The 27,882-nt window shown below is 34.5% G+C and overlaps 1 protein-coding gene across 8 annotated transcripts in view; it reads right to left on the bottom strand.

Moving 5' to 3' along the window:
* The window catches only part of KIAA1109 (KIAA1109 ortholog), a 225,219-nt gene that overhangs the window by 92,356 nt on the left and 104,981 nt on the right, over window positions 1-27,882 (bottom strand). For 7 of the 8 annotated variants that reach the window (XM_030925315.1, XM_030925337.1, XM_030925343.1 and 4 more), the window contains exons 36-50: window positions 27,227-27,424; window positions 26,337-26,548; window positions 22,597-22,748; window positions 21,993-22,143; window positions 21,670-21,822; window positions 19,436-19,676; window positions 17,775-17,917; window positions 13,603-13,822; window positions 13,034-13,192; window positions 12,206-12,381; window positions 9,984-10,159; window positions 5,570-6,276; window positions 4,889-5,134; window positions 2,829-2,922; window positions 1,248-1,298 (exon numbers count right to left, since the gene is read on the bottom strand). In XM_030925315.1, coding sequence (XP_030781175.1) covers window positions 1,248-1,298; window positions 2,829-2,922; window positions 4,889-5,134; window positions 5,570-6,276; window positions 9,984-10,159; window positions 12,206-12,381; window positions 13,034-13,192; window positions 13,603-13,822; window positions 17,775-17,917; window positions 19,436-19,676; window positions 21,670-21,822; window positions 21,993-22,143; window positions 22,597-22,748; window positions 26,337-26,548; window positions 27,227-27,424 — 3,079 coding nt within the window. The remainder of the gene's footprint in view (window positions 1-1,247; window positions 1,299-2,828; window positions 2,923-4,888; window positions 5,135-5,569; window positions 6,277-9,983; window positions 10,160-12,205; window positions 12,382-13,033; window positions 13,193-13,602; window positions 13,823-17,774; window positions 17,918-19,435; window positions 19,677-21,669; window positions 21,823-21,992; window positions 22,144-22,596; window positions 22,749-26,336; window positions 26,549-27,226; window positions 27,425-27,882) is intronic. The other variant, XM_030925333.1, reaches the window with a different exon arrangement.

Raw genomic sequence — 27,882 nt, 5'->3', positions numbered from 1 at the left:
CTCCAGTGATCCTCCCGCCTCAGTCTCCCAAGTGGCTGGGACTACAGAGACGTGCCACCATGCCCAGCTAATTTGTTTTTAAATGTTTTGTAGAGACAGGGTCTCATTATGTTGCTCAGGCTGGTCTCAAACTCCTGGCCTCAAGCAATCCTCCCAGCTCGGCTCCAATAACTTCTAATATAAATGTGATCCTTCAAATGGGCAAATGATTCTTGACAATCACTAAATTTGGCAAAATACACAAAATACATTACTTCATATTAATTACAGGACAGTTTACATACATTAATCTCTGCTGGGCTGCAGAAAATTTGCCAATTATTTATAGTCTCAAGGATATGAAGAACCAGTTCATCACATTGAACTTTTATTAGGATAAACCTTGAAAAGCCTAACAGTAGCTTTATCAGAGGTCTTGATTATTTATAAACAGTAAAATCTAGGTATTATATAAAATCCAAAACCAATTACTAGAGAGGTATACTTTTTTCTTCCACGAGACACTATTTCTCGGAGACGATCACCAGAGGGTGGAGGCGGTAGTTTATGTAATTGGCCTAGTCAGCATGAAGGTAGGCTCTGGAATGCTGACTGCTTACTGAATTTTGAATCATTTCTAACAGTATAATAATTAAAACCATTGTTTAACACCAGTATTTCAAGTTCAGTTTCAACATAAGCCAGAACACACCCAGATGGTGCTGACATGCAAATGACTCTCTAGATGTAAATAGCATTCATCTATTGAATGAAATTAAACACACATTTACATATAGTAAAGGCCATTAAAATCTATTAACAGAGCAGTCAACTCTCCCCATCTTAAATACAGAATTATAAGGTTGAGATGTACAGATGTTTTATTATTAGTGTTTTAATAATTATTTCTACAATTAGTGAAAACTCTTTCTTGCAAAGTGAATTTTTTAAGCTTCCATTATATCAAAAATTAAGTACTTTGATCATAGAAATTTTAACAGTAACATATCTGAAAAGGCACAAGCAACACACAGCTACAGTGTTACAACTTGTCAACAACAGACAAGGTATGAATTACCAAAAAAGCAGCCCTTACCTGTGTTTTCTTTGATTACCAGTAAACTTTAATCTAGTATATAAAAGGGTCTATATTACAGCTACAAAACAATAACTAAATAATTCACAGCCATGAAAACAATTTAAATATTTTAAAAACTATTCAATACTACAGTAATCACAAAGCCATGAAAAAGAATAATATGACATACAGAAACTCTTGTTTGGCTGTACTTGTAGGAGATGTAGGAAAATCCTCCAGTCTACAGAAGAGTCAAGAGAAAGCAGGAAAACAAAAAGGAGGCAAATAAACATTCATGCACAAATTAGTTACAATATGACCAATCGTCTGGAAAGCTTTCCTAATTTCCCACTCTAAAAATGTTCCATTAAAGTACCATTTGAACTATTTTTTTCTATTCCATGTCCTTTTCATTGCAACTGAAAATGAAATACTAAAGAATGCACTACAAGCTTGGCAGTAACTAATAAATAACTTTTATTTTTCAAATAAAACAGTTAAGGGATCTTTACTTGGGGAAAAAAAGAGCAAGAAATATCAGCAATATAATATTTTATCAAAAATCTGTTTTATAAACATTATGTTTTACAAGGTTAAAGACTATTGGATGTCCTTCTCTTTAGAGATAATAAATAATGAAGAGAAGAGATCCAGGAGGATAGAGTAAATAAAACTCATGGGACACCTAAAGAAATTTAGTTTACTTTCTGAAGGTAGCGTACCCATGGTAATTCAAATTTAGAGTAAATGAAAGAATCATGGAATCCATGGTCTATGACTTTCAGTAGAAGGATCATAAGGTGGAGAGTATAGATTCAGGCATCTCTTCTTAATGACTGTATTAAGTATTTTAGGCACTATGTTGATCTTTCTGTACCTCAATCTATTGTTCTGTAAAGGTGGATAAAACCACCCTGGTTCCCAAAATTGCAGTGAGGATTAAATAAAATAATATAGGTGAGGCTCCTGGCCCACAGTAGGCACTTAATAATATTGTAATTAATACATAATAATAAGCCCTTCTCCTATATTGAATGAACAAAAAAAGATCTCATCTCTCACAACCACCAGAATTTCCTGCCTTTCTTGAAAAGACTTCTCAGGAAATGTAATCTGGATAGTAGGCAGCTATTATGAAATATATAGTCTTTGGTTCTATACTTATAGATCCAAACCAAACCTGAGACAGTCTCCAGGAAGTCTTGAGAATGGGCCCTGTCTGAGGCTGCTGATTTTGGCCAAAACTCACTGGAGAAAGCTATGGCCTATTAATAAACATCCATTTCAGGAAATATTCCCCAAGGTAGCTAGCACATTATTCAGATTTTAAAAATATTATTAGAGCTGTAACATATCATACTTCTTAGTCAATCTAGGACTAATACTTAATTTTTATAACGCTGAACCAAATCCTCTATTAGTCATGTTGGATGTGTTACAGGATAACAGTAGCACAACATTAGCTAGCCATAATATTAAGAAACAGCAAATTCTGAAAATCTGACCTAAATTATCAAAGGTTGTTTTATAGTTAAAATGAAACTGCTCTGCTGAATGGAAGTTAGGAATGAAGGTATATACGACCAATTTTAGGAAGACAAAAAGTATTTTTCTAAAATATTTTATTTGGTGATATTCTCAATGACAGAATTCTTAGTATCTGGGAACTGAGACTGTATATACAAACCTCAAAATTCAGCATGTTTATCCAAAGAATTTCAAGTTTTGTCTAAAACTGTAAGTGTAAGAAAATAAAAACTGACATACTTACTGTATATTTGGTGTAATCCCTTCAAGGAGCACAATATTAACCCCACCAATATGAGCAGTAGCACAAGTCTCAGTCATCTTTTGATGTAAAACATCTTAAATATGAGAAAAAAATATTTATTTGAATTCTAGATATAAGATACCTGAATTTCATATTAAAATTACATTTTATTCATAATATATTCAGTAGCGAAAGATAATTTTAAAGTTATGGTATATTTGGTTCAACCATTTCAGAGCTACTTTTTAAAAAATTTCCTTAGTTTTTTATTTCTCCGCATTTCATACATACATACATATTAAATGTCAAAATTGCAATAATGCACAGTATACACTTCGATATGCTATTCCTGCATTAGTCTACTGGCATGACATAGCCTAATGGCATTTTAAATCTCAGAAATAATACTTACTGCAGAAAAGTTGGAAAATTTTAAAAAATAGGAAAAAGAAACCACATAAACCAGCACTCTTGGTCCATATAATTCCTGTGATTTTAATAGAGGGTTTAAATATTTTAATTACTTAAAAAATGAAATCACATAAACAATTTTGCCTACTTTTTTCACTTAGCATTATTGTTCGTATTAATAAATTCTGCAGTATAATTTTAATGGGTAAATTGTAAACTGGCATATGTTTGTTTATAAAAATAACCAATTCTTTAATGCCAGACACTTGGCTGCTTCTTTGTACAGATAACTTTTCACACAATTGTGATCATTTCTTCTACCTAGGTTAGCAGACCTCTAATTGCTGAGTCAAAAGATAAATTGGCTACTGATAAAAGCTATTAAATTAACCTTCAGGAAGGTTAAACCTATTTATATCAATTTAAAAGTGAATAAAAATGTCCGTTTCTCTAATTCTCACCAAAAATGAGTATGGCCATTCTTAACTTTAGCTAAACACGTGAAAAAACTGACATTTTTTTTTTTTAATCAACTTAGACATCTGAATGTTTGTGTATTGTTTATATCCTTTGTGATATTTCCAAGGAAGGCTGGTGTGTTATTATTTCTCTCAGCAATTTGCGGTCAGTCCATCTAATTTCTGCACAGAATTTTCTTTACAGTCAGTCCATCTAATTTTTTCAGAGAACCGTGTGTATGGTTCACCATGTTCACCCAAGTACATAATCCTCAAATTTAAAATTAGTTTTTGAGTAAATAATAAATGTTCAGGGTACAAAACAAAACAGGTAAAAAAGGATATGTAACAAAATGTAGGTTCAAAGGAAATTTTGATTTGACCTTACAAATTTCTCAATCATAAAGTTAACAATAAAAACACATGGTGATTGATAACTTCCTTTTCTCATGTAATATAATCTGTCAGGTTATTTTCACAACCAGAAAAAAAAAAACCACACTGGTTTTATATAATCATTGCTGCCAAAAGAATACCTCCAACTGTATTGCTGTATCCACCAAGTCTAAGAAACATTTGCTTTTTTATTTTAGCATCTCTGAAAGTGGAATGCAGTTTATAATCAATGGCATCTGACCATATCTGGCAGTGGCATTTTCTTTGTGATACATAAAATAATAGTGCATCTTAAAACTGATGGGCTCCTGGATTTGATAAAACATCACACCTTGTGTAATCATTCTCAAGATAAATGGTATGTTTTCACTAATCTATGAAATGTTGTATCAACTAAAGGGATTTCTTTTTATAGAGATATTTAGTATTAGATTATAAGATTTCTATGGTAGTAACAAAAGCAAATTTTTCATAAATTTCATTATTTTGGTAAAATTTTCTGCCTTTAGAGACGTCTTAGTAGTTGATATTAAAAGATAAAGAATAAATGTCACTGAGTATAGGTATATTGGTTCAATATTTATGCGCTAAAATATTTAGACATCAAAGCTGCCTCAATTCACTGATACTCAATTACAACAAAGTTCTTGGTATCTCAGAATTTGGGAAGTCCAATTTTTCTGGGAAAAAAAAATTGCTAAGTAGGAATTTTGGAGGCATGACAGTGGTTTCCTTCAGAAAAGTAGCACTAATTATTATGTATACATAGCACTTTATTAGAAAAATCATTCATACCTTTCATTTTTTCCTTAAGAGTAAAACTGCCATGGATCCTCTTCAGTTCTGATTCCATTGTTAATCCACCAATATCTGCCTCTAGGTGTGTGCGGTTCACCATGCCAATCCCAAACACTATTAGAGTAACATGCTGAGGTTCAGAAGTTACCAAGCTACGTTTCCTCTGCGTCTTAGTCAAACTGCTGTTGTCTTGTTCATTCTCAAACACAACTTTACATGTTGGCTCTGTAGGGCTCCGAACTCCTTTATAAGTAAATGAAAATATACAATTTTAGATAGGAAAACTGAAAAATGGAAGAACATTCCAAACATTGTCTTTCCTTTCTTTCCTTCACACTCCCAACCAGTCCTCTTTCTCTTATTCCCCAACAAAATGATTAAAAATTTCTTCAACATTTTTCCAAGTTCCTACTGAAAGTGAATAATAGAGCCAGATATTTTAAATCAGGTCTGTCTAAATCCCTTTAAGAACATACCATGTAAGAGTTTAAAAGGAAGGGAAGTATGGTGGCAGGATATCTGAATTTCATTACTATTTTATTGCCTGTTGACAGACAATTTCTCTCCATTTCAATTATCCACTTACAACATTAAGAAAACATGATGAAAAGTCTTCTGCTTCTTTGGTATTATTGTTATTCTAAACAGAAATTTTTAAAACATAAAAATGTCTGTTACCTGCTGGTCCAAATGTTTCTGAAGACTTTTCCAATATTCCTGTTGGATCAGAGATAAGTGAATAGAAGTTAAGCAATTTATACATATTCTGCCAGCACTCAGCTGAAGGCTCACTTTGTTCTGACACTGTAATTGAATCAGAGTCATCCATATGAATAGTCATGTGATCCACCACATCTTTTGAACCTTTCCTAGACACTTTTGATGTTCTTCTTTCAGATCTTCCTAATGAATTCTTGTTTCGAGATTCCTTTTTGTTATTCTCATTGTTGGTCCGTTTGTTCTTTGCATTATTTACTCTATTGCCACCATTAAGACTTCCTCTAGAACTGCGGCTAAAGTCAGATGAACGAAAGTCCCGATGTTTTCTGGTTTTGAAGGTAGGTGTTGGGGAAGCAGATCCGGCTGTATATCTGCTAAGTTTAATATCAGTCTGTGTTGCTTTGATGTCATCTATCATTGTGCTAAACTGATGAATAAGACGAACCAAAGCCATATCTACATGCTGGCTTATTGACTGACAGGAAATAGTAAAGTTGCAGTGAAAGGTGTTATAATACCGCTTGCTGAGATCATGAAAAGAAAGGGCACTGGTAGAGTTCTGAGGGGTGCACACAGACTTTTCCATTACAACAGCACTGATGCTAAAGGTTCCCAACATTAATGCCGGTTTGAACTCAAGTGGAGGAAGATTCACATGGCCTTGCCTAAAAATGTGAAATAAAAAAAAGGACAAGGTTTTTCTTCAATTTTTCCAGAAACATACATCTTTATTGATTTATAAGCAAAATCATCTCCAAGGTAAAATATGAGTCTTAAATAATTTTAAGCAAGCAAACCAGTAAAATCTGCTTTTTCACTAGGCCAGGCTTTTTATAGTTCGAAGGTGGGCCTTAAGTCTTCCTACTTAATCTTATTCTAAAACTAACAAGTCAAAATCAGTCTTCTTATGTCAAGAAATGATTTCTCTGAAGTGATGAAACAACTTTTGTTGTCATTTGATGGTACTGCCATAGAGTATTGGAATTTAGAATTAATTATAGATCAATTAGGATACCTCACTTAACCATCCCTTCACCTTCTATAATCATGTATCTAATTTATTCATATGTAACATAATTTTAGTTGATATTAGATAGGAAACCCTCATGCTAAGTTGAAAGCAGAGAGGAAAAGCAATTGAAACAAAAATTAGAAATACACACACACACAAAACCTTAAAATCTGATATAAAAATTATATTGGCAAATCCTCCTGCTTATCTAAAGATTTTCATGTAAGACTATTATAGTAAATTTTAATATAGAAAGTCAAAAATGTCTCAAATTTCTATAAACCAACTACCAATAATAACAATAAATCCAGAAACAAAACTGTAAAATGGTATTTTTTCCCTCTTCTTCCATGCACACTATGAATGTGCAGATATGGGAGTTTTTTCTGTAACAAAAAGAAAAAAATCAGATGCTGCTTTGATATTCTGCATTTAACTTAAAGAATTTATAACTACAGAGCAGTAATTCCTTAATGAATACTAGTATTAATTAATAAGAAAAATGCCTCATTGTAGTGTAATTCATATAAATGCACAAACTTACAGGAAGTGTACAATCAATGCCAAGTAAGCATATGGTCAGAGAAGGAAAAACTTGATTTTGAGAATTAGAACAGATAGAAGAGAGAAAATAATCCACAATTGCAAAAACAAGAATCTAAAACATGTAAGAGTAGTAAGAAAATCTTAAAAGAGGGGAGATTCAAATAAAAGAGAAAAAGAAAATGGCTATACCATAATAATAATTTGCCTGACAAGTAAAAGCCTGACATGGGCACTGCAGAGCCAAAGTTACAATTAAAATTGTAAAACATAGGTCCCCGATACGTGCAGCTACTTTTACTAGAGACAGCAAAGAGACAAATAAACTATTACTTACGAGGACTTACGACATGCCAGATTCTATGCTAAATATTTAATAACTGCCCTGGCTTTACAAAGTAGTAGAAGAGTTATACATATCCATACAAGAAACTGTAACCCCAAACTAATATGCAACAGTTAGCAGAATGAACAATCTGCTACGAAAACAAACAAAAAACCCAGACAATACTGAAATTAATGGCTGGGAAAAGTATATTGTGGTGAAGGTCTCCAAATAAATAAGAGCTTAAGATAGAATTACAGGAGATCTGAGAAATAAAAATTAATCATAAGTTAATTGTAAGAATGTGGAGCATTTGGAGCTGGCATGGTAGCAGAAAAATTAAAAGGAATGTCAAGTTCAGCTAGACCAAAGGCAATGAAGTTCACAAAATCACTCAAAGAAGCTCTCACTCAAAAGACTTGTGTGCTCAAATGAAGATCTGGTCTGTGGCAGTATTATATGGGATTTACGAGGCCAATACATAGGCTATAGCTATAATTTTATTTATATAATCTATATCTCTATATACAACCTATTACGTATAAACTATATACAATCGAATTATATATAACCTAGTTATATATATGAAACTTATATACTGTATGTATATATATATAAACATATTTATATATAAATTGATATATTTCTATGAAAGCTGGCTCTTGCAAATAGAAATACAAGTTTAGCTCAGATATTTTAACCCTAAATAGACAGTATGTGTAGGTATTAATGTTTGGGGTCTGGATTTGATGGTTCCAATACTTTAAAATTTCAGTTACTGTGCTTTACTTAAATAACAAGTCTCCCAATAACGTGATACAAATTCGTAACTAAGACTTACTGTGAAAACTGCATAAAGTACAAATTTATGGCTAGCTCTTCAGCCCACAAGTCAGTACAAAACAACAGATGTGCATTGTGATCACTGACTAATCACATCACTTCAAGATGTGTCAGTGATAGTGACTAGCTGAAGCATACCTGTTGTTCAGTTCATGCACACAAAGTATAGTATGTAGTTACTTGTGTTGCCCCCTTGTCTCTCTCTCTGTAATAAATCCCCATAACATTTTACAAAAATGAATAATCAAATGAGGGAACTGGACAACAAAAATGAAGATGCAGCAAAGAAACTAAAAATGAAGATACTGGTAGGGAAAATCAATTGAATGGTGTTATGGAAGAAACAGCCGACCATGGAAGTGTTGATACCCAGAAAAACTCAGTGGAGGCAAAATTATTGACATAAAGAGGAAAGTGGCCATGACAGAAAGGATGAAGATATCCCAGAGGAAGTGATGGCGACAAAAAACTTCATAGTAAAGAGAATCAAAGATTATTTCATGACATTGAAAGTGTAAAGCATAAAATGTTGAAAACTGATCCATACATACAAAGGAGTTCAACATTTTGCCAAGGCACACAAAAGCTGCTTGTTTTGTATTGTATGTTATATCATAAGAAGGACTGGACCTTTCAAACTACCCTTTGATAAGTTTTTACAAATAAATAAGTTTAATTGTCAGTGTTTCTAACATTTTAAATTCCAATGTACTAAATATTAGTTTTACTTTTATTTTTCATTTTCCTATACATTTATAATAAACAGTAAGAACATTTTTGATGTTCTGACAAATACTGTCAAGGTCACAAAAGTAATTTTTTCCACCGATTATTAAAATTGCTTTGCAGTTTCAGCTTGTACAGTCATTGTTATGGTACAAGACTATTGTGAAAAGCAAGAACTTTTGTTAAATTATTTAAAATTTAAATAGAAATATTTCAAATGAAAAATATATTTTACTTAGCTATATATCAGGCACAAGTACTTTAATTTACCACCTTGCAAAAACACAAAAAGGATGAAAGAAACAATACTACAGACACCTCTTGTCATGAATGCCATTTATCTCCATATTCTACTATTTCTATCCATTTAAGGCCCACCTCAAAGTAAAATTCCAAGTACCCAAAATATTACTCAAATCCTGTTAGTGGTATATTATTTCCTATGTAAACACTAAAGAAACTGAAGAACCATCCATAGTAATATAAAATAACAGCAAAAGACGGTTCTTAACTTTCACTATGCTACATTTCTATTTGTTTCTGAGGGCTAGACTCTCGATATGACTTGTTTCTGACACAAAAATACTACCTGACATGAGTCAACTCAGAACCTTCAAGATCGTAAAAATTCCACTATTACAAAAGCCAAGTAAATAAAGGGTAAGTGCATATATCAATATATATGACCCTCATCTATGTGCTAACATGGTTCAAAAATATGCCTAAAAATAGGCCTCATAATCTGTTGATAAATGCAACTAGTTATTAATAAGGAAATGTGGCCACTACTTTTACTAAAAGGTAATTATCTTCTCATAAGCATATTAAAATTACTTTCTCATTTGGATTACAAGAAAGTAATGTTAAAAAGCAAACGTATTATAATTCTTGCACAAAATTATACACAAAAATGCAAAAGACACCTTCTCGCTCTTTTGCCTTTTCTCTCTTTGGCTGTGTCAGAATCCACAATATCTGCTCTGAGGCAGTCCAAAGTCCCTGAAAATGAAAGGTGTTCTCCAAAGTACATTCGGTAGCAGAGTGGCATTGTATCCTGTGACTGGATCCCTGTATGACTCAGAAGAGGCTTGAAAACAACCTAAAAGACATTAACATTCATATTAGCTCAAATTATAGCTTATCATTTACTGTAGAAATTACATATAGAAAAATGCAGCTTTTTTTCTTACCCTACCTCAGTACATATTAGTATCATAGTGTGAAGCAAAAAATGGTCTCGTATAATTGACTCTAACTTTACTTAAAATTTAATATTTTTAGTACCTATTATAGGCCACTCATCTTCAAATTAATAATAAATAAGGACACAGATTCCTTGATCCTACCTGAGTGTCTGAAAGTACAAGGAAAATAAAATTATGAATTAGTTAAATCATTCTACGTCTTGCTTTTAAAACAGGTATGAATTTCTATTGTGTTTCCATTTACAAAAAAAAAAAAAAACTTACAAGGTTCATAAAATTTTCAACTTCCTGTGTTAATATAAAAACATTATAAATGTTATGAATATCTGGCCTATTTTTAAATGGAAGCACCTGGTTGTAACAGTCATTTAACATTTATCTTCAGAGAACTTCCTTTACATTTTAAGTATCACACATGCTTATGGAAATACATTATTCTGGTTAAATCTCTAGTTAACTGGATTTCAGACACTAAGCACTAACCTGAATGGAAAGAACTACATGTGTTCAATGCTACAGCACTACAATCACTCTGACTACTCATCCTCTGCCACATGGTTCCTTTTCCCCCTCCTACATCCTAATATATAGGTGCTATCCAATGCTTTTCTCAGCCTCCTCTTTCACTACACATTCTACCTTAGTGATCTTTTCCTGAAGCTTAAAAAAAACCCTATCTACATGGACAAGTGCCATTTACACAATGAGAGCCAAGCCTATATTTCCAATTGTCCTAGGTCACCTCATTTTGTTGTGTGTGCTTGGGAAGATAGCTCTCTCTTTAATTGACTCTAAATTCCAATACTTCTCATTTTTCTACTAATTTTGCTCCATCTGCTAATCCTTCTTTCCTTTGTTTTTGATCATGAGCTTCCTAATTTCTCAAGTACAGTTGGCCCTCCATATCCAAGGGTTCTCCATCCAAGGATTCAACCAACCACAGATTGAAAATATTAGGAAGTAAAAACCAATAAAATATAACAATGTACCAATTTAAAAATACAAATAAAAACCCAATACAGTATAACAATTATTGACGTAGTATTTACATTGCATTAGGTATTATAAGTAATCTAGAGAACATTTAAAGTATATGGAAGGATGTATGTATGTTGTATGCAAATATCTGCCATTCTATATAAGGGACTTGGGCACAACACAGATTTTGGTATCCTAGGTGGCGGATCAGAGGGTGGGTAGGGGGTTGGTCCTGAAACCAATCCCTTGGATACTGAGGGACAGCTGTATGTAAATATGCTCAAGACACCTTTATCCTGAAAAAACGATGCCTCCTCTGACCCACGTCCCACTCTCACACTTGCCTGCTAGCCGCTCAAACCAAAGAGTATGTTTTAAAGGATTTCACTCTTTATTCTCCATATTTAATCAGTTAAATAAGACCTTCACCATATCCTCATTTACCTTTTCAAAGCCATAAACATCTAAGCCTAGAGTCTCATTACCACTGGGTGAACTATTTCAATAATTCATCTTTTCAACACTAGTTTCTCTATTTCAATCAATTTAATACATTTGCTACTCACATAATATTTCTGTATCTATAGTTTTCGTTACTTTATTCCTCTGCTCTAAAATCATCAATGCTTCCCCACTGCTCGCGCAATAAAGTCTTAAGATAGCACTAAAAACCAAAGGGTATGATTATCTATTCATGTTGCTTAGCCAATTTGTTACAAATAACAAAAAGGTTACTATATGAGACTCTTCTATTTAATGATTACATATAGATACTTAATTTGCATTTATAATTAAGCCATGTACTTTTTAAAGGCTCCTCCCATTTTGCATGAAGGCTGTAGGAAGACAGGTACGGAATATCCTCACTAGAATTCCAAGGTGCATACTACTGGATGGTTCCAGTTGCTAAGTAATGACTAAGGAGGTATTATTATAATTAGAAAAAAAACAGGCTGGCTCACCTGTGCATCAGCAAGCTGAACAGCAGGAAACCCTTGGTTTGCTTCTTCTACACCTGCCACATCATCCTGACTGGTGCTATGCTGAGAATGTGTCCCATCCAAAGTATTTTGGTCACTAGACAAGACAGTGTTGAAATCTGAGGCTGAGGGTATTGTAGGAAGATTGGGTGCAACACCTAATGGAATAAATTTTTAAGAATAAAATGTAAATTATTGGAAAACAGAAACACATAAAAGCATACAGCAGGGTAAACTTTTGAAGCCTGTAGAGCAGTACCATTTCAAGACTGTTTAAATTAAAAAGAAAAAATAAATAATGCATACCTTTAGGTTATTTTACAGACACGATTTATTAGTGAAAAATGAAATTAACTCTTCAGAACACGTCATCCTTATCTATCCTTACATATACATACTCTTTTAGATTTAATTAAATATTTGTTAAGTAACTAAAAGTTAAGAATGATAGTTATAATGTCTCAAAGGGATCTAGATAAACTAAAGCTATCTTCTGTAATGTCAAGTATATAATGTTGTAATTATACTTTGCATTTTCTCATTTACCACTTAAACCAGTCATATTAAAAGGAAGCTTTAAACTCTTTATATACAATCTCATATTTGACATATTTGCCTTTCAACAAGAACACTGAGTGACTGCTTACTACTCTCTCAATTACAATGTTATCAAAGACATTTATAAATATAAATGGACCAATTTCAACCAAGCAGTACTTGTTTGAGATTGTTAACCCATCTTCTGAAAAATAAGATTTTGGTATACATTCCCCTTAGACAGTTAAGCAAAATAATGTGATAACACAATACCTGTGGGAAGACTATTGTGTCCTGATTTTGTAACAGGAGATTCTTGTACCACACTTCCTCGATTACCCACAGCATTTGACATCCAATTATAGAAACTCACAGATGATGGCTCAGATAGCAAGGGGTGTTCAGATAACATATCAGTGGCCACTGTATTTCCTGAAAAAAAAATGTAATTTATATAACTATGTTTGAAGAACCAAGTTAAAATGTATGTTTGCAGATGGTTTTAAATTCTCACTGCATAATGTTGGTATTTGGATATTAATGCATTAATAAATAGCTTATTTTTATCATAATGGGGGAAATTCTGTGTTGCTGGTCGAGACAGCACCCCACACCAAAAGCCTACATTGACATTAGTCAGTGCTGCAATTTAAAAATGCAAACTAAGGGCATGAAGACTCCAAAAAGTTACAGAACAATGGATTCCTAAAATTTTTTCTCAAAGATAAGGTATGAGCGATTAGTTGTACTACCAAAGCATATATCTAACTAAACTTAAGTCCTGTTTCATTTCAATTCCCCCATAAATATAAAAATGTAATTATCAAATCTAGAGCATGTACCTGTTCTTGTTAGGGAGCTGCTTTTCACAGCAGCACTGCTTCTCTGAGGAGTCCCTTCCAGGAGGTTGTGCAGGCTTGGGAAGCTTCCAGTCAGGTAGCTGAGTAGGCTCTCCTTCCTTGGACTCTCCTTTACTGGCATCCCAGCACGTCCAACATGCACTGGAGAATCAGTGGCAGTGTCTCCACTGGTATAGCTCAGAGAATGATATGGGTGAATGCCCTACAGAAAGTGTAACAGGGTTATTTCTTACGTATATAAAAATGACTGCTGATAACTACAACCACTATTACTATTACTGTTGCTATAACTGCTAGCTATTTTGCACATTAATACCAAAACTGATCATGTCTACTAGGATTGTGGTGAATGCTTTTTACATACATCCTTAAATGTAGGTAAAAATGTTTTGTAACTCTATAGTACAAGAAAAAGGGCTACTTTTATTATCAATATTATAACGAAGCACTTCCACTTATTTTAACCATGGATCATTAATTCCCTTCTTAATCTGATGAGGGAGTCTGGTGACAAGACATAAAACCACATAGCACAGTATATCAAACAGATGGTAGAAATGAAGCACTATTCATACTTAAGGAGCAGTAAACAGTATGTTGAAACTTCAGAAAGTTATACATAGGGTGTTTGTGGAAGTGCCAAGGAACATTCACGTGGGTAGCAAAGAAAAACAGTAGCCTGAAATATTTATATCACTGCTTATTTACTGAACCAGCAAACTGATACCCAGACACAATATCCCTTGCACAAAATATTCCCTAGAAAAACCTACTACACACACACATACACACACACACACACACACACACACACACAAAGGATCTGTGACAGGATCTTTACGTGACTGATACCATCAAAAGTAAAGTCTAGGTACTCAAAGAAACTAAAGAAAGAAAAGTTGTCTACCTTCAGCAACCTTCCCTGCAGTTTTTTACAGGAGTCAGGATAGACATCTACCTGGAAGGAAACTAGAGGCTTTTTGCTAACAGCAAGAAATGTTGACACAATGGACACCAGTGCTGTGAAGCTCTTAAAAGTCTTAACCTCCTCTGGAAAGCAGAAAAGTTTATTCCTTTTTCTATGCCTTCCCAGTCATCCTCACTTAGATGAGGAAAGGTGGAGGAAGGGTGTTGACACAGGAAATAAAAGAACACTTAAAACATATTAAACATTTGATAAGTATATTTCATGTATTATCTTATTTAATCCTTAAGTTCTCTAAGGTAAGATATTATTTCTGCCCTAAAGGATGAAGAAAAGTCACTTGCATACTTACTAAGGAAAAAGCCAGATTTTTAACCCATCTACCTAATTCTGCGTTCAAATTCTTAACACTAAATTATCCTTCCGAGTACTCTAATGATCAAGGTTTGTTAAGATTTAATTCTCTGGAGAGCTCTAAATGCCAAAAAGCCTTTCCACAATTAATGAAAAAAATTAAAAATTACAGAATTTTTCAATTTCTATCTTCTGTCACATCTATGATTAGAATGGCAGATCAATTTAAAATACAGCACAAAAAAAGACTACAAAGGCAAAAAGATCTTGAAAAGCAAAGATCTGAAACTAAGCATTTGGAATTTCACATTTTTAGAGGACTTTAATAATCCATAGCAAAAGAATGTTAAAAAAAATTCTGAAAATGAACACCTTTAACAGGAAAACACCTAAATATGATTCAGGAAAAAAAGCTAAGACAGATTGAAGTGTCCATCAGGAAAAAAAGTTAAGACAGATTAAAGTGTCCCAAGCTTCTAACTATACTGTGGAAACAATAAGCTCAATAGTTGTCTTCTTTTTAAAGTATATCAAACTATCATTGAATGTTTTAACTAAAAGAGCCATACTTACACAGAATAAAAACTTTGAAAGCCCAAGAGACTATTCAGTACAAAGTAAGTCCTGTGTTCCAGTATACTGGATCCCTTTCCCAGAGGCTCTCTTAATTGTTTCTTATCTATCTTTACGTAACTCATTTAGGCCTATATAAGTACATACATACTTATCCTTTTTTAAACACACAAATAGATATCATCCTATACTTTATCAGTGTACTTCAGTGATCATTCCATATCCACTTACAGATCTACTTCATCTAAAAGATTTCATAGTATGCATCTATGTCATTGTACACGAGTTTATTAGTCCTCTAATGATTAGTACTTTGTGTTGTTTCCACAATTTCCCTTTTATAAATAGTGCTGCAAAGAATGTTCTCAGACTCATCATGTCTTTGAGCATCTATGACTTTCTCTAGAATGAATTCCTGAATATGGAACTACTAGATAAAAGAGCATCACCTTCTAAATTTTGACACATATTACCACATTGTTATTCAAAGAGGTTGCACCAATTTGACTCCCATCAATGCCATATGAGTATCTGTTTTCTCACATCTTCACCAACAATGTACACTATTCAAAAGTTTTAGTCTTTCAATCTAGTAAGTGAGAATGGAAATCTCATTTTAGTTTACATTTCTTTAATTATAAGAAAATATTTTTGTATGTGTGTATGTATTTTCCTGTGAACTACCTGTTTATATCATTTAACCATTTTTTCTATTTGGTATTGGCTTTTTTCTTAATGATAAGAATGAGATCTTTATATTTTAGAAAATTATCCTTCTGTCATGTGTTTTACTGTTCTGTTTACAATACAGTCATGTGCCACATAATTACAGTTAAGTGAACTATAGGCAACATATACAACAGTGAACCCATAAGATTATATTATCATATTTTTACTGTATCTTTTCTATGTTGAAATAAACACCATTGTATTACAATTGCCCACTGGCTTCAGGATAGTAATATGCTGTACAGGTTTGTAGCCTAGGAGCAAAGGCTATCCCATATAGTCTAGGTGTGTAGTAGGCTGTACCATCATCCAGGTTTGTATAAGTATAGTCTATGATATTTGCACAACGACAAATTGCCTAATGACCCATTTTCTCAGAATGCATCCCTGTTAATAAGTGATGCATGACAGTATATTACTTTTTTCTGTGTAGAAATTTTTATTTAATATTGTCAAAATTATCAGTTCTACGGATTCTGGCCATCAATGTGAGTGTATACACAGACTTTCAAAGAAAGTTAAAAAAAATTTTTTTTTTGAGATGGAGTCTTGTTCTGTTGCCCAGGCTGGAGTACACTGGCAGAATGTCCGCTCAGTGCAACCTCCAACTTCTGGGTTAAAGCAATTCTCTGCCTCAGCCTCCCAAGTAGCTGGGATTACAGGCGCCTGCCACCACACCCGGCTAATTTTTGTATTTTTAGTAGAAATGGGGTTTCACCATCTTGGCCAGACTGGTCTTGAACTCCTGACCTTGTGATCCACCCGCCCTGGCCCCCCAAAGTGCTGGAAATACAGGCGTGAACCACCGCACCTGGCCAGAAAGTTAAAATTTTAACTTTTTCAGTGCTCACAAAAGTGAACTAGCAAAAAATAAAGAACCAACAACAACAAATAACTAGCAAAAAATAAAGAACCACTAACAACAAATAATTGATTAATGGTCAGATATTGCTCTAGGCATTTTTCATTAATTAACTCAGTTATTTCTCACAACAACCCTCTTCAGAAGGTTACTATTATAATCTCCGTCTTACACCAAGGAAACTGCAATACAGTTAAAACATACAGTTAAAACCCGTTCAGTCACAGAGCAACTAAGTCACAGGGGCAGGTTTCAAACCAAGGCAGTCTGGCTTCCAAAGTGGTACTCTAACCACTTTGCTATATATGTCTCTTATCAAGCATCCATTAAATGTTCATAAAACCAAAAAAAATAAAATCATAAAATAGTCTAACCCAAATCACCTATTGATCATACACTGCTGAAAAGGCTTCTCATTAAAACAGGTAATTATAAGATTATCAACATTTTCTATTTGGGATTTTATTGAATACAGTATTCAATAAACTGAAGACAGCTCTAAGGCTTGGTAGTTATAGTGGTCCTTAACAGCAGTTACTGATGATACAATTTTCAAAGAAATATTTAAACTGAAATTACAAATCAAGTTAATTTCAACACAAAAATGCTATCTGAATGTTAGGTTGGACACCTAACATTTAAATTTGAGATAAAATTTTCGGTTTTCTCTGTAAGTCTGAATAACTCTAACCAAAAAGAGCAATAATATACCTTTATTTTTAATGCAGAGTCACTATGGGTATGAGTTTTAGAAAGTTTCCTCATTATCTCAGCTCCAGTTACGGGTCCGGAGCTACCAGGTGGAGGTCGGTTAGCTGTTCCTTCTAATAGCATTGTGTGTTCACTGACTGTGGCTGAAACAGTTCAAAAGAATAAGTGAGCAATAGATTATCACATATTTTCTTGAAACATCAGCCCCAATATTTCTAGTTGTATAATGACACTCAACTTTCATATTCCTTGACAAATATTTATTTTCTCCCCCACCCCAATCTTCTCACTCAGTTTCAAGAAGGGAACAAACGGCTTTTATTCAGACTTTCACATATTCCATGCAAATGATACTCAGACCAAAAGCCAATTCAACTAAGCTCAAGAAAGCACAGACTGCTCATAGATTAACAGAGGGATTTGCAGATAATTGGGATATTCAGTGTACTGGTTTTCAAACTTTTGTGTAGATTTGAAATTTTTTAAAATAAGTAATAAACAAAATCTACCCTATTCCTCATAACTCATTTATTTGTTAAATATCAAGTTTTTTTTTTTTTTTTTTTTTTTTTTTGAGGCGGAGTCTCGCTCTGTCGCCCAGACTGGAGTGCAGTGGCCGGATCTCAGCTCACTGCAAGCTCCGCCTCCTGGGTTTACGCCATTCTCCTGCCTCAGCCTCCCTAATAGCTGGGACTACAGGCGCCCGCCACCTCGCCCGGCTAGTTTTTGTATTTTTAGTAGAGACGGGGTTTCACCGTGTTAGCCAGGATGGTCTCGATCTCCTGACCTCGTGATCCGCCCATCTCAGCCTCCCAAAGTGCTGGGATTACAGGCTTGAGCCACCGCGCCCGGCCAATATCAAGTTATTTTTAAAACTAAGCTTGGTAAAGTTTTATATATCAATGTTCTAAAATCTCTAATTTTAAGACTGCTCTTTCAATATTTTTTTCAAAACATCATAACATGCATTTCCACTAAATATGATAGGTCATGATAATAAAAATTAATCTTTCACAAAACATCAAGGTATGCAAGTACATTTCATAAATGCATATCCACTATTGTTCTGACACAGCCATTTTGTTGACAAAATTGTAGGTTGAGTGCAGGACAAGGTTACATAAATTCAGGATCAAGCAGGCATCAGGTAAAAAGACAAAGGCCCCTTTAAAATACCGTGGCATAGGGAAGACGATAGACAAATACAAATTTTAAATAGAAGTTTATGTGTTTCATTCAAAACGTTCTACTTACATTAGATATCTTTGTCCTGGATAGATCAGGAGAAGTCTACTGTGTTTCACAAAACTGAGCTTATAAAATCAAGTCAGTATGAAAATTCCTAATCATTATCACTTATTTGGCTAATAAAAATCATACTTGTATACTTAAGCCATGACCATTTTCCAATTTGGGACATGAATTATTAAAATTATCACAAGTACCATGTTAACAAGTACCTAATATCTAAAACTGCTTATATTAGTAATTAGTTAATAAGTGTGAGGTAAAACAAAGGGTCTTGACATTTGTAAAGAGGTATATTAACTTATTAATAAAAGATGCATAATATCTAAGCAAAAAACATACAGCAATTGTGTTAAGAAAACACCCTAATTGTGAAGTGTAAGAAAGTACTCAATAGAGGCTTACAAAACTACCTGCATCAAACTCAAATTCTGCTCCATCAGCACTGGTATCACTTTGAAGACCACCCCCATTGTCCAATCCAAGTCCATCTTCATGTTCATGGTCCATAGCTATTTGAGGTTTCAGAGGCTGAGCTGGTCTATGTAAGCTAACTCCTTTAAAGGCTGGTGTCACCACAATAAACTTCATCCACTGCCTTGCCAGTGCAACTAAACCTTTCTTCAAAGTTACCAAAGCAGGAAGTCCATCACTCTGTAACAATAATGATGTGGTTACAAGTAATCTAATGTAATAATCTCAGTTACCATTTAAGTGTTTTGCATGTATTTATTCAAATATCATAATTCCCATTTACAGATAAAGAAACTAAAACTTAGATGTTAAGTAATTTGTTCAAAGTTACCCAAGAGAGTCAGGATTTCAATTATATGTAGACTACAGAATCTAATCTCTAGATACAACATTTCATCTTTGTGTCATAAAACAACACAACAGCACAGGTCAATATGATACTAGATGTGGGATACAAAATTGGAATTTTCTTTAAGAAGCATTCAATCTACTTTACTTATTTTGCCTAAGTGAAGAATCAAAATGTACTTTGAGCTACTTGGAACATTCAGTAAGCAAAGAGGAAGTAAAATTATTTCCTTCAAAGATTAGATAACTACCATTGTTTTAACATTTAAAAAAATAAATTACTATAACTTATGTAGTATGCTAGACATAGATGAATTTGTAACTGCCTTGAAAGTTAACTGTATTATCAGTAATAATTATATACTTTAAAATACATTTTATTCCACATGGTGACGATTATAAGAAAGAAACTTTTGGCTCTTTTCCTGTTACCTTAGTCTAATTACCTTGCCTTAGCCTAAAGAGAAAAATATCTAACTCCTCTTCATCCTGCTTCCTACCATTCCTCATTTTAGGAGAAATGGTTAATTTGATTGAAGAGCACTATTTACTAGAGGGCAGGAATCACCCTGTTTACTTTCTGAGGAACACTAAGTCCACTAGCCTGTCCTTTCATTCCTAGCCTCACATGAGGGCCATGTTGTGCCTCTTCCTCTTACATGGAAAACACATCTGGCAGAGCGTCCATCCATGGGAAACGCCTGCCCTGTTCAAGCTTCTCTACCTATAACTACACAGGCAAGTTAGGCTTACACTGTAGATTTTCCAGTCTTCAATTCACAGGGAGGGAGTAAAAAGCACTACACCAGCCTTAAGTCTAAGTGTCTTTTTCAAATCCAACACTTACTAGAGATTCTTGACTTGCCTGATGAATGGCTTGACTGGCCATTAATAATACTGATACATTGGTCCCTAATTTGACTAAAGATTCTTGTGTGTCCCCTATTGGCCAGCAGCTTGAAGAAGAGAAGAGAGATCCTAGAAGTTGTAAAACTCTAATCATCATGTGTTATCTGCTTTTCTAAAGGCAGAGATGGATTGTATTTATTTTGTGCAATTATATATTCTCCCCTCAATCATCAATTAGTCCCTGTTTCATCAAACTGTATGTGAAATTTGGCTCTGGTGATTATTCTCTTGCTTAAAAACTCTTTATACCTTTAGCTTCCAAGACATCAATCTTTCCTGGTTCTCCTCTTTCTTTCCCTTCCCATCACTCCATGTATCCCTATCCAACAACCTACACCCCCTTTAATTTTGGCACTCTTCAGGATTCCATCCTTGAGCAGTTTATTACTCAACATAGCATTCCTGGAAATCTCATCCATGTCTACAGCTTCTACTAACACCTTTATGCTAGCGACTCCCAAATCATTAATCTGAGCACACTCTTTGTCTACAGACCCGTATTTCTTTTCTTTTCTTTGTTTTTGAGACAGAGTTTTGCTCTTGTTGCCCACGCTGGAGTGAAATGGAGTGATCTTGGTTCGCTGCAGCCTCTGCCTCCCAGGTTCAACCAGTTCTCCTGCCTCAGTCTCCCGAGTAGCTGGGATTACAGGTGTCAGCCGCCAGACCCAGCTAATTTTTTGTATTTTTAGTAGAGACAGAGTTTTGCCATGTTGGCTAGCTCGATCACGAACTCTTGGCCTCAGACGATCCACCCGCCTCAGCCTCCCAAAGTGCTGGGATTATAGGTGTGAGCCACCGTGCCCGGACAATAGACCTGTATTTCTAACCATTCTCACATGCATCTAAACCCTGTGTATCAGTGGTCCACCAAGAGAATAGAGAATTCCTTAAAACTAATGTAGTTTCAGTAACTTACCATTGTAGCATCATCAATGATGGAGTAATTTGCCTGGTGCAGGTAGTGGTGTAGTATATTACATAGTAAACACGAAGGATTTTCTTGGAGAAAGCGAGCAACTTTCGTAAGTCTGTTGTATTTACTTCTTAGGGGAAAATGTACACTTTTATTCTAAAATCAAGAAACAACAATAGATTTAGAGTGATGGGTATGAAAGAGCCTACAAATAAAAGATATTCAGTAATTAAGAACTTATAAGTCTGATATTTTCCAACAATGATTAACAATAAGGGGTCATTTTCAATACTAAAGTTTGTATAATACCTTATTTAAAGACATACCTCTAATGCTTCTGTCATTATGCATCCCATAACAGCACAAATTCTCAAGGTTCCCTCAGTTTCCAATTTGTTTAAGGATGACTTGAGTTGGTCAATGGGAACAAGCCATGCACCAACAGCCGGCGTTGCAGTGCTTAAAAGGTTCAGCTGCCTTTTAACATAAATAAAAAATTATAAAAACAAGTGTCAAAATTTGTATTTCAAACAATCCCCATACCTACTGTACTTAGTGGTTGTTTTACTCAGGCAAAATTAGTTCATTTTCTTTTTGAGCACTGATAAATTATGAAAGCAAAACTAAGAAATGTAAAAAAATTGGACAATAGAAATGAAAGAAAAAAAAAAGCCTGTCAGAGATAAAAAGAGTAAACAAAAGTCTAAGAGAGAGGAACATATAAAAATAAAACTAAAGTACTATGAAAGAAATTGGGTCAAACAAGGTGAGACTTATGTCTACAAAACATATGAAGTAAGAATGATGAAAAAGTTGCAACCTTAATACTATATATACCAGAAAAGTAATTTTAAAAAATATGAAACAATTGTATACTATTTAAAATAAAGAAACATCAAGGGATAATACTATATTTTAAAAACTCTTTACCTAGAAAATGCATGTGTGTGAGATCTCACATTGGTGGGAGCTGCAAAACTAAACCAAATTTCTTTAATGGTCAACTTCATGCTACATGAATCTGGAGGAGGAGGCATCAGAGGTAGATCTTTTTTCAAATCATCAGATTCGACTCCTTCATCCTATATAAAATAGAATGCCAAAAACTTATTAACATACAGCCCTTAAAACTACTAACACAGAGGCTAATGTTTTCAGTGCAAAACCTTTTCATCAAATCAAGTCTGGGAACGTCTGTACTTCTCCTTCATGTTTGAAGGATATTTTTGCCAGATATACTATCCTTTCAAAAGTGTTCTTCCTTCAGCACTTAAATATGTCTTGCCACGCTCTCCTGGCCTGTAAAGATTCCACTGAAAAATCTGCTTCCAGTTATATCAGAGCTCCATCGTTATTTGTTTCTTTTCTCTTGCTGCTTTTAGGATCCTTTACTTTATGCTTGATCTTTGGGAGTTTAATGATTAAATATCCTGAGGTAGTCTTAATTGGTTTAAATCTGCTTGGTACTCTCTGCCTTCTTGTACTTGAATACTGATATCTTTCTCAAGGTTTGGGAAGTTCTCTGTTGTTATCCCTTTAAATAAACTTTCTATGTCTCTTTCTCTACCTTCTCTTTAAGGCCAGTAACTCTTAGATTTGCCCTTTTGAGGCTATTTTCTAGATCTCGTGGGCATGCTTTGTTCTTTTTCATTCCTTTTTTCTTTTGTCTCCTCTGTGTGTTTTCAAACAGTCTGTCTTCAAGCTCATTAATTCTTTCTTCTACTTGAACAATTTTGCTAGTAAGAGACTCTGATGCATTCTTCACTATGTCACTTGGATTTTTCAGCTCCAGAATTTCTGCTGGATTACTTTTAATTGTTTGTCAAATTTATCTGATAAGATTCTGAATCCCTTCTCTGTGTTACCTTGAATTTCTCTGAGTTTCCTCAATACAGTTATTTTGAATTCTCTGCCTTGAAATTTCTCCGGGATTAGTCCCTGGTGCCTTATTTAATTCATTCGGTGAGGTCATAGTTTGCTGGCTGTTTTTGATGCTTGTGGATATTCATCAATGTCTGGGCATTGAAGAGTTAGGTGTTTATTGTAGTCTTCACAGTCTGGGCTTGTTTGTACCCATCCTTCCTTCTTGGGAAGGCTTTTCAGGTATTCAAAGGGACTTGGGTGTTATAAGTTTTTGGCCAGCACAGTCATATCTGCATTAGGGGGCACCCCAAGCCCTGTATCACTGTTCTTGCAACTTATAGAGGTACCACCTTGGTGGTGTTGGATAAGATCCAGAAGATTCTCTAGATTACCAGACAGAGGCTCTTATTATCTTCCCTTACTTTCTCCCAAAGAGAATCTCTCTCTGTGTGTGCTGAGCTTCCCGGGGCTGGGAAAGCAGTGACACAAGCACCCCTGTGGCTACCACCACTGGAACTGTGTGGGGTTAGACCTGAAGCCAGCATAGCACTTTGTCTCACCCAGGGCCTGCTGTAACCACTACCTGACTTCTGCCTATATTTGCTCACAGACCTAGAACTCTACAATCAGTAGGTGGTGAAGCCAACCAGGCTTGTATATTTCCCTTCAGGGTGGTGAGTTCCCCAGGCTCTGGGCAGGTCTAAAGATACTATCCAGGAGCCAACAACTGGAGACAAAAACCTTATAAATCTACTTGGTGTGCTATTCTACCATGCCTGAGCTGGCACTTATATCATGAGACACAGACCTTCCCACTCTTCTCTCCCCTTTCCACAGTCAGAGAATCCTAACCCCATGGCCACCACCATCACAGGCCCAGGGGTAGTACTGTCAAACTACCACTGATGTTCACTTAAAGCCCAAGAGCTGTTCAGTCAGCATGTGGTGAATGCTGTCAGGCCTGAAACTCACCCTTCAGGACAGTGGGCTCCTTGCTGACCCGGGACAGGTCCAGAAATGCCATCCAGGAGCCATGTCCTAAAATCAGGGACCCCAAGAGCCTGCTTAGTACTCTGCATATTGCAGCCACGCTGGCATCAAAGGCACAAGACAAAGTCCCCTTTACTTTTCCCTCTACTTTTCTCAAGCAGGAAGAACGTCTCACTATAGCCACCACAGCTAGGAATGTGCTAGGTCATACCTAAACCAGCACATCGCAGAGTGTCACCCAAGGCCCATGATGTACTACCTGGGTACTACTGCTGGTTATTCAGGGCTCAAAGGCTCTTCAGTCAGCAGGTGATTGATCCTGCCAGGACTGGGTCCTTTCCTTCAATGCAGTGGGTTCCCTTCTGGCCTAGAGTGTGTCTAGAAATGTTGTCCAGGAACTAGGGTCTGGAATGGAGGTGTCATGACTCTGCTAAATACTAAATGATGATGTCTAAAAGGCCACTAAACACAATTCTGGAGCTCAAGTAAAGAGCTGGTGCTAAAGGTGTGGCCAGTGGGAAAGAGAAGTGTCATTCAATTACAGAACTGACCTAGAAAATGAAATTCATCAGGGAGTAGACAAATAGCCAGAAGAAAGGAAGAGCCAACAACAGAACCTGAAGAGACCACTACATTTAAGAAGAAAAAGTTCCATAAGGAAATGGACCAATAAAGTCAGAGAACCCAAAGAAAATAATGTTAGCAAATTCAAGGACTTTCAGCAAGGAGAGTAGGATCTGAGAGATCAAGAAAGATGCTTGAATTTCTGTCAAGTATTTTAGTAGGTGAAGGAGAAGGAAAGAACAGCTAGGCTCGTCACAGCTCTTCTGTCCAGTGAGTAGCTATTGTATTTTTAAATTTCCTTAATTAAAGTGATAATACATCCCTCAAACATTTCCAAAGACCCCAAAACAAAACCGTGATTAAACTCATTAAACTACACATTAAATAAAAACAAATGTTTTAAAAATAAATCCCTAGGAATAGGTGAGTACACCCATGATTACTAGATACCCATACTAGACTTCCTAATTAAAAGGTGGTTTCTTTGGAACTTTTTCCTCTCCAATTGGCCTAATTTTCAAAGTGACCAGAAATATATGTACATATGTTTTAGAATAACAGTTACTACGTTATTATGTACTAGATACTGAGCTAAGCCCTTCATATGTACTGTCTGCTTCAATCTTCACAACACTGCAAGGTCAGTATCATGACCATACTCCTATTACAGGTAAAGAAACTTAGGAAAAGGTAAGGAACTTGCCCCAGGTCACCAGTTAGTGGCACAACATTTCTTCAACACAAAATTTGGAATATTTTTGTTGTTGCTGTTACTGTACTCATCACCACCCATGTAATTCTACCATAATAAAAATAAAAAGTGAGTTGAATATAACATACTAATCAGAACTCTTAACTGAAATAAGCAGACACCGACAAAAATATTTAGAACTGACATAAAATACTACCAATAACAAAATGACTTCTGTTAAAATCCTCTAAAACCTATAGGTGGGCTTCTCTTAAATTTTATTAATCTATTAATTCAACAAATATTTATTAAGTATCTAATATGAGCAAAGCATAATGCTAGGACTATGACGGATATAAATATATCTATGATATACTTCAGAAATTCTATTCTAGTAGTATATTCAGCAACATACTCTGACTAACATTTAAGTAGATATCATAAATCCAAAATAGGGAAAGACAGGCAAATACACTCCAGAAACTAATTTCGAATTGCGTATGTAGTTTTCTTTGTTATTTTTCTAAAGCACCATTATTATTGCTATTAGAAAGTCACTGACCTGTTCATCTGAAACAGAATTTCCATTTAAGTCTGAGGAAGGGCTTGTCCGGTCACATGGAAGATTATCATCAGAGACATCAGTATTATAACCACTTCCGGTTGGAGAATCAGAAGAATTATTGGATGTCAGCACTCCACCCCTATCTGTGTCACTAGCTTTACCCATAATTCCAAAACTGTTATATAAAACAGCACCAGACTGTCTTCCTCCTATAAAAATAAAAAAAGTATTTATTATAAATGGTGGAAAAGTATCTTAATGCTGTACTCTACAATATCTGTATACAATTTCATAAAGACTATTTTTTTCTCACTAAGTCTTTGCCCTTATCTATAAAAGTAATGTATCATTGAATTATCAGGTAAATAATTGTAGGCATATACAACTACTATTATTTACAGTAATTACTATTTTATATATTACTAAACCTAAAAAAAAGTGTTATACACATATCAACCTTCCTTTTTGAGATATTACTCAATAATATATAAGAAAGCATATATAATTCTAAGTAGATATTTTTTACTGAATAAAGAATTTACAGTTTTTATATCCTATATGGCATAATTCTACTGATCAAATATCCAGTTTTCCAAGATGCAAAGCTTCAAAAAATTGGGTGGCTTTATATTTTATTTGGGAATTCGTTCTGAAAAACATATTGTTTTTTTCAAGCTCTACCTAGTTTTAAAATCACATAATGGAGGAAAAGTTCCACTTCAGCAATTGTTATGAGGCACTCACTCCTGGTAAATAATCCGAGATACCACAGTTTCTGCTTTATTATGTTGATTCAGGTTACTGAAAGCCATGATTGTTCAAAACATTTCTGCAATATAGGGCAAATTTGTCCCCAACTTAAGCAGAATTCAACAAAAAATGCTTGCCTTTTATGGTTAAATTTTCAAGTCCACATTCAAACATTATCCATCCCCATTTTTCTTGGCTGGGACCTATTCGAGTTACATCTGGAACAGCTTGCTGATCAGTTTCATCCACAAAAGTAAATTCATCCAACTCTTCAAGAGTAAATAAAACTTTGGACTTCTCAAAAGGAATAGCAGTGATTGCACAGGTCCCAATGTCTATTATCAAAAGAGAGCAAAATGACCATTTTTAAAGATGTAAGTTTACACTTAAAAAAAAAAAATTGGACATCTGGCACACAGGTTGTCTTTAAAAGATGTCTCAGTGCTCTGCTGAAAAGATAGAAAAAATAAACAAATGAGCTAACTTTTAGAATAATGCTACCTAAGAGGAAGAAAAGAAGATTTTATGATTAACAAGTTGCTCAAAGATAGTATGAATTTGTTTCTGAATGATTACAGGATACTCTAAAAAATATAAAGTTAAAAATATCCTAAATAATTCATATTCACAGTAGTTTTAAATACTTTCATCATCTCACAAAATAAAAAAAAAAAATTTCAATTAATTACCAAGCCTTAGGAAAAACATTATTTTCTAGGCAAATTATAGCTTTTACTAAAAGACTGTTTTATACTAACATATTTTATATAACTACAATTTATCATAGACCTTG

The sequence above is a fragment of the Rhinopithecus roxellana genome, chromosome 2 (assembly GCF_007565055.1).
Source record: "Rhinopithecus roxellana isolate Shanxi Qingling chromosome 2, ASM756505v1, whole genome shotgun sequence".
Classification (NCBI taxonomy): Eukaryota; Metazoa; Chordata; class Mammalia; order Primates; family Cercopithecidae; genus Rhinopithecus; species Rhinopithecus roxellana.
Note: the sequence above shows the minus strand (reverse complement) of the source record. Positions and strands in the feature narration are given on the sequence as shown.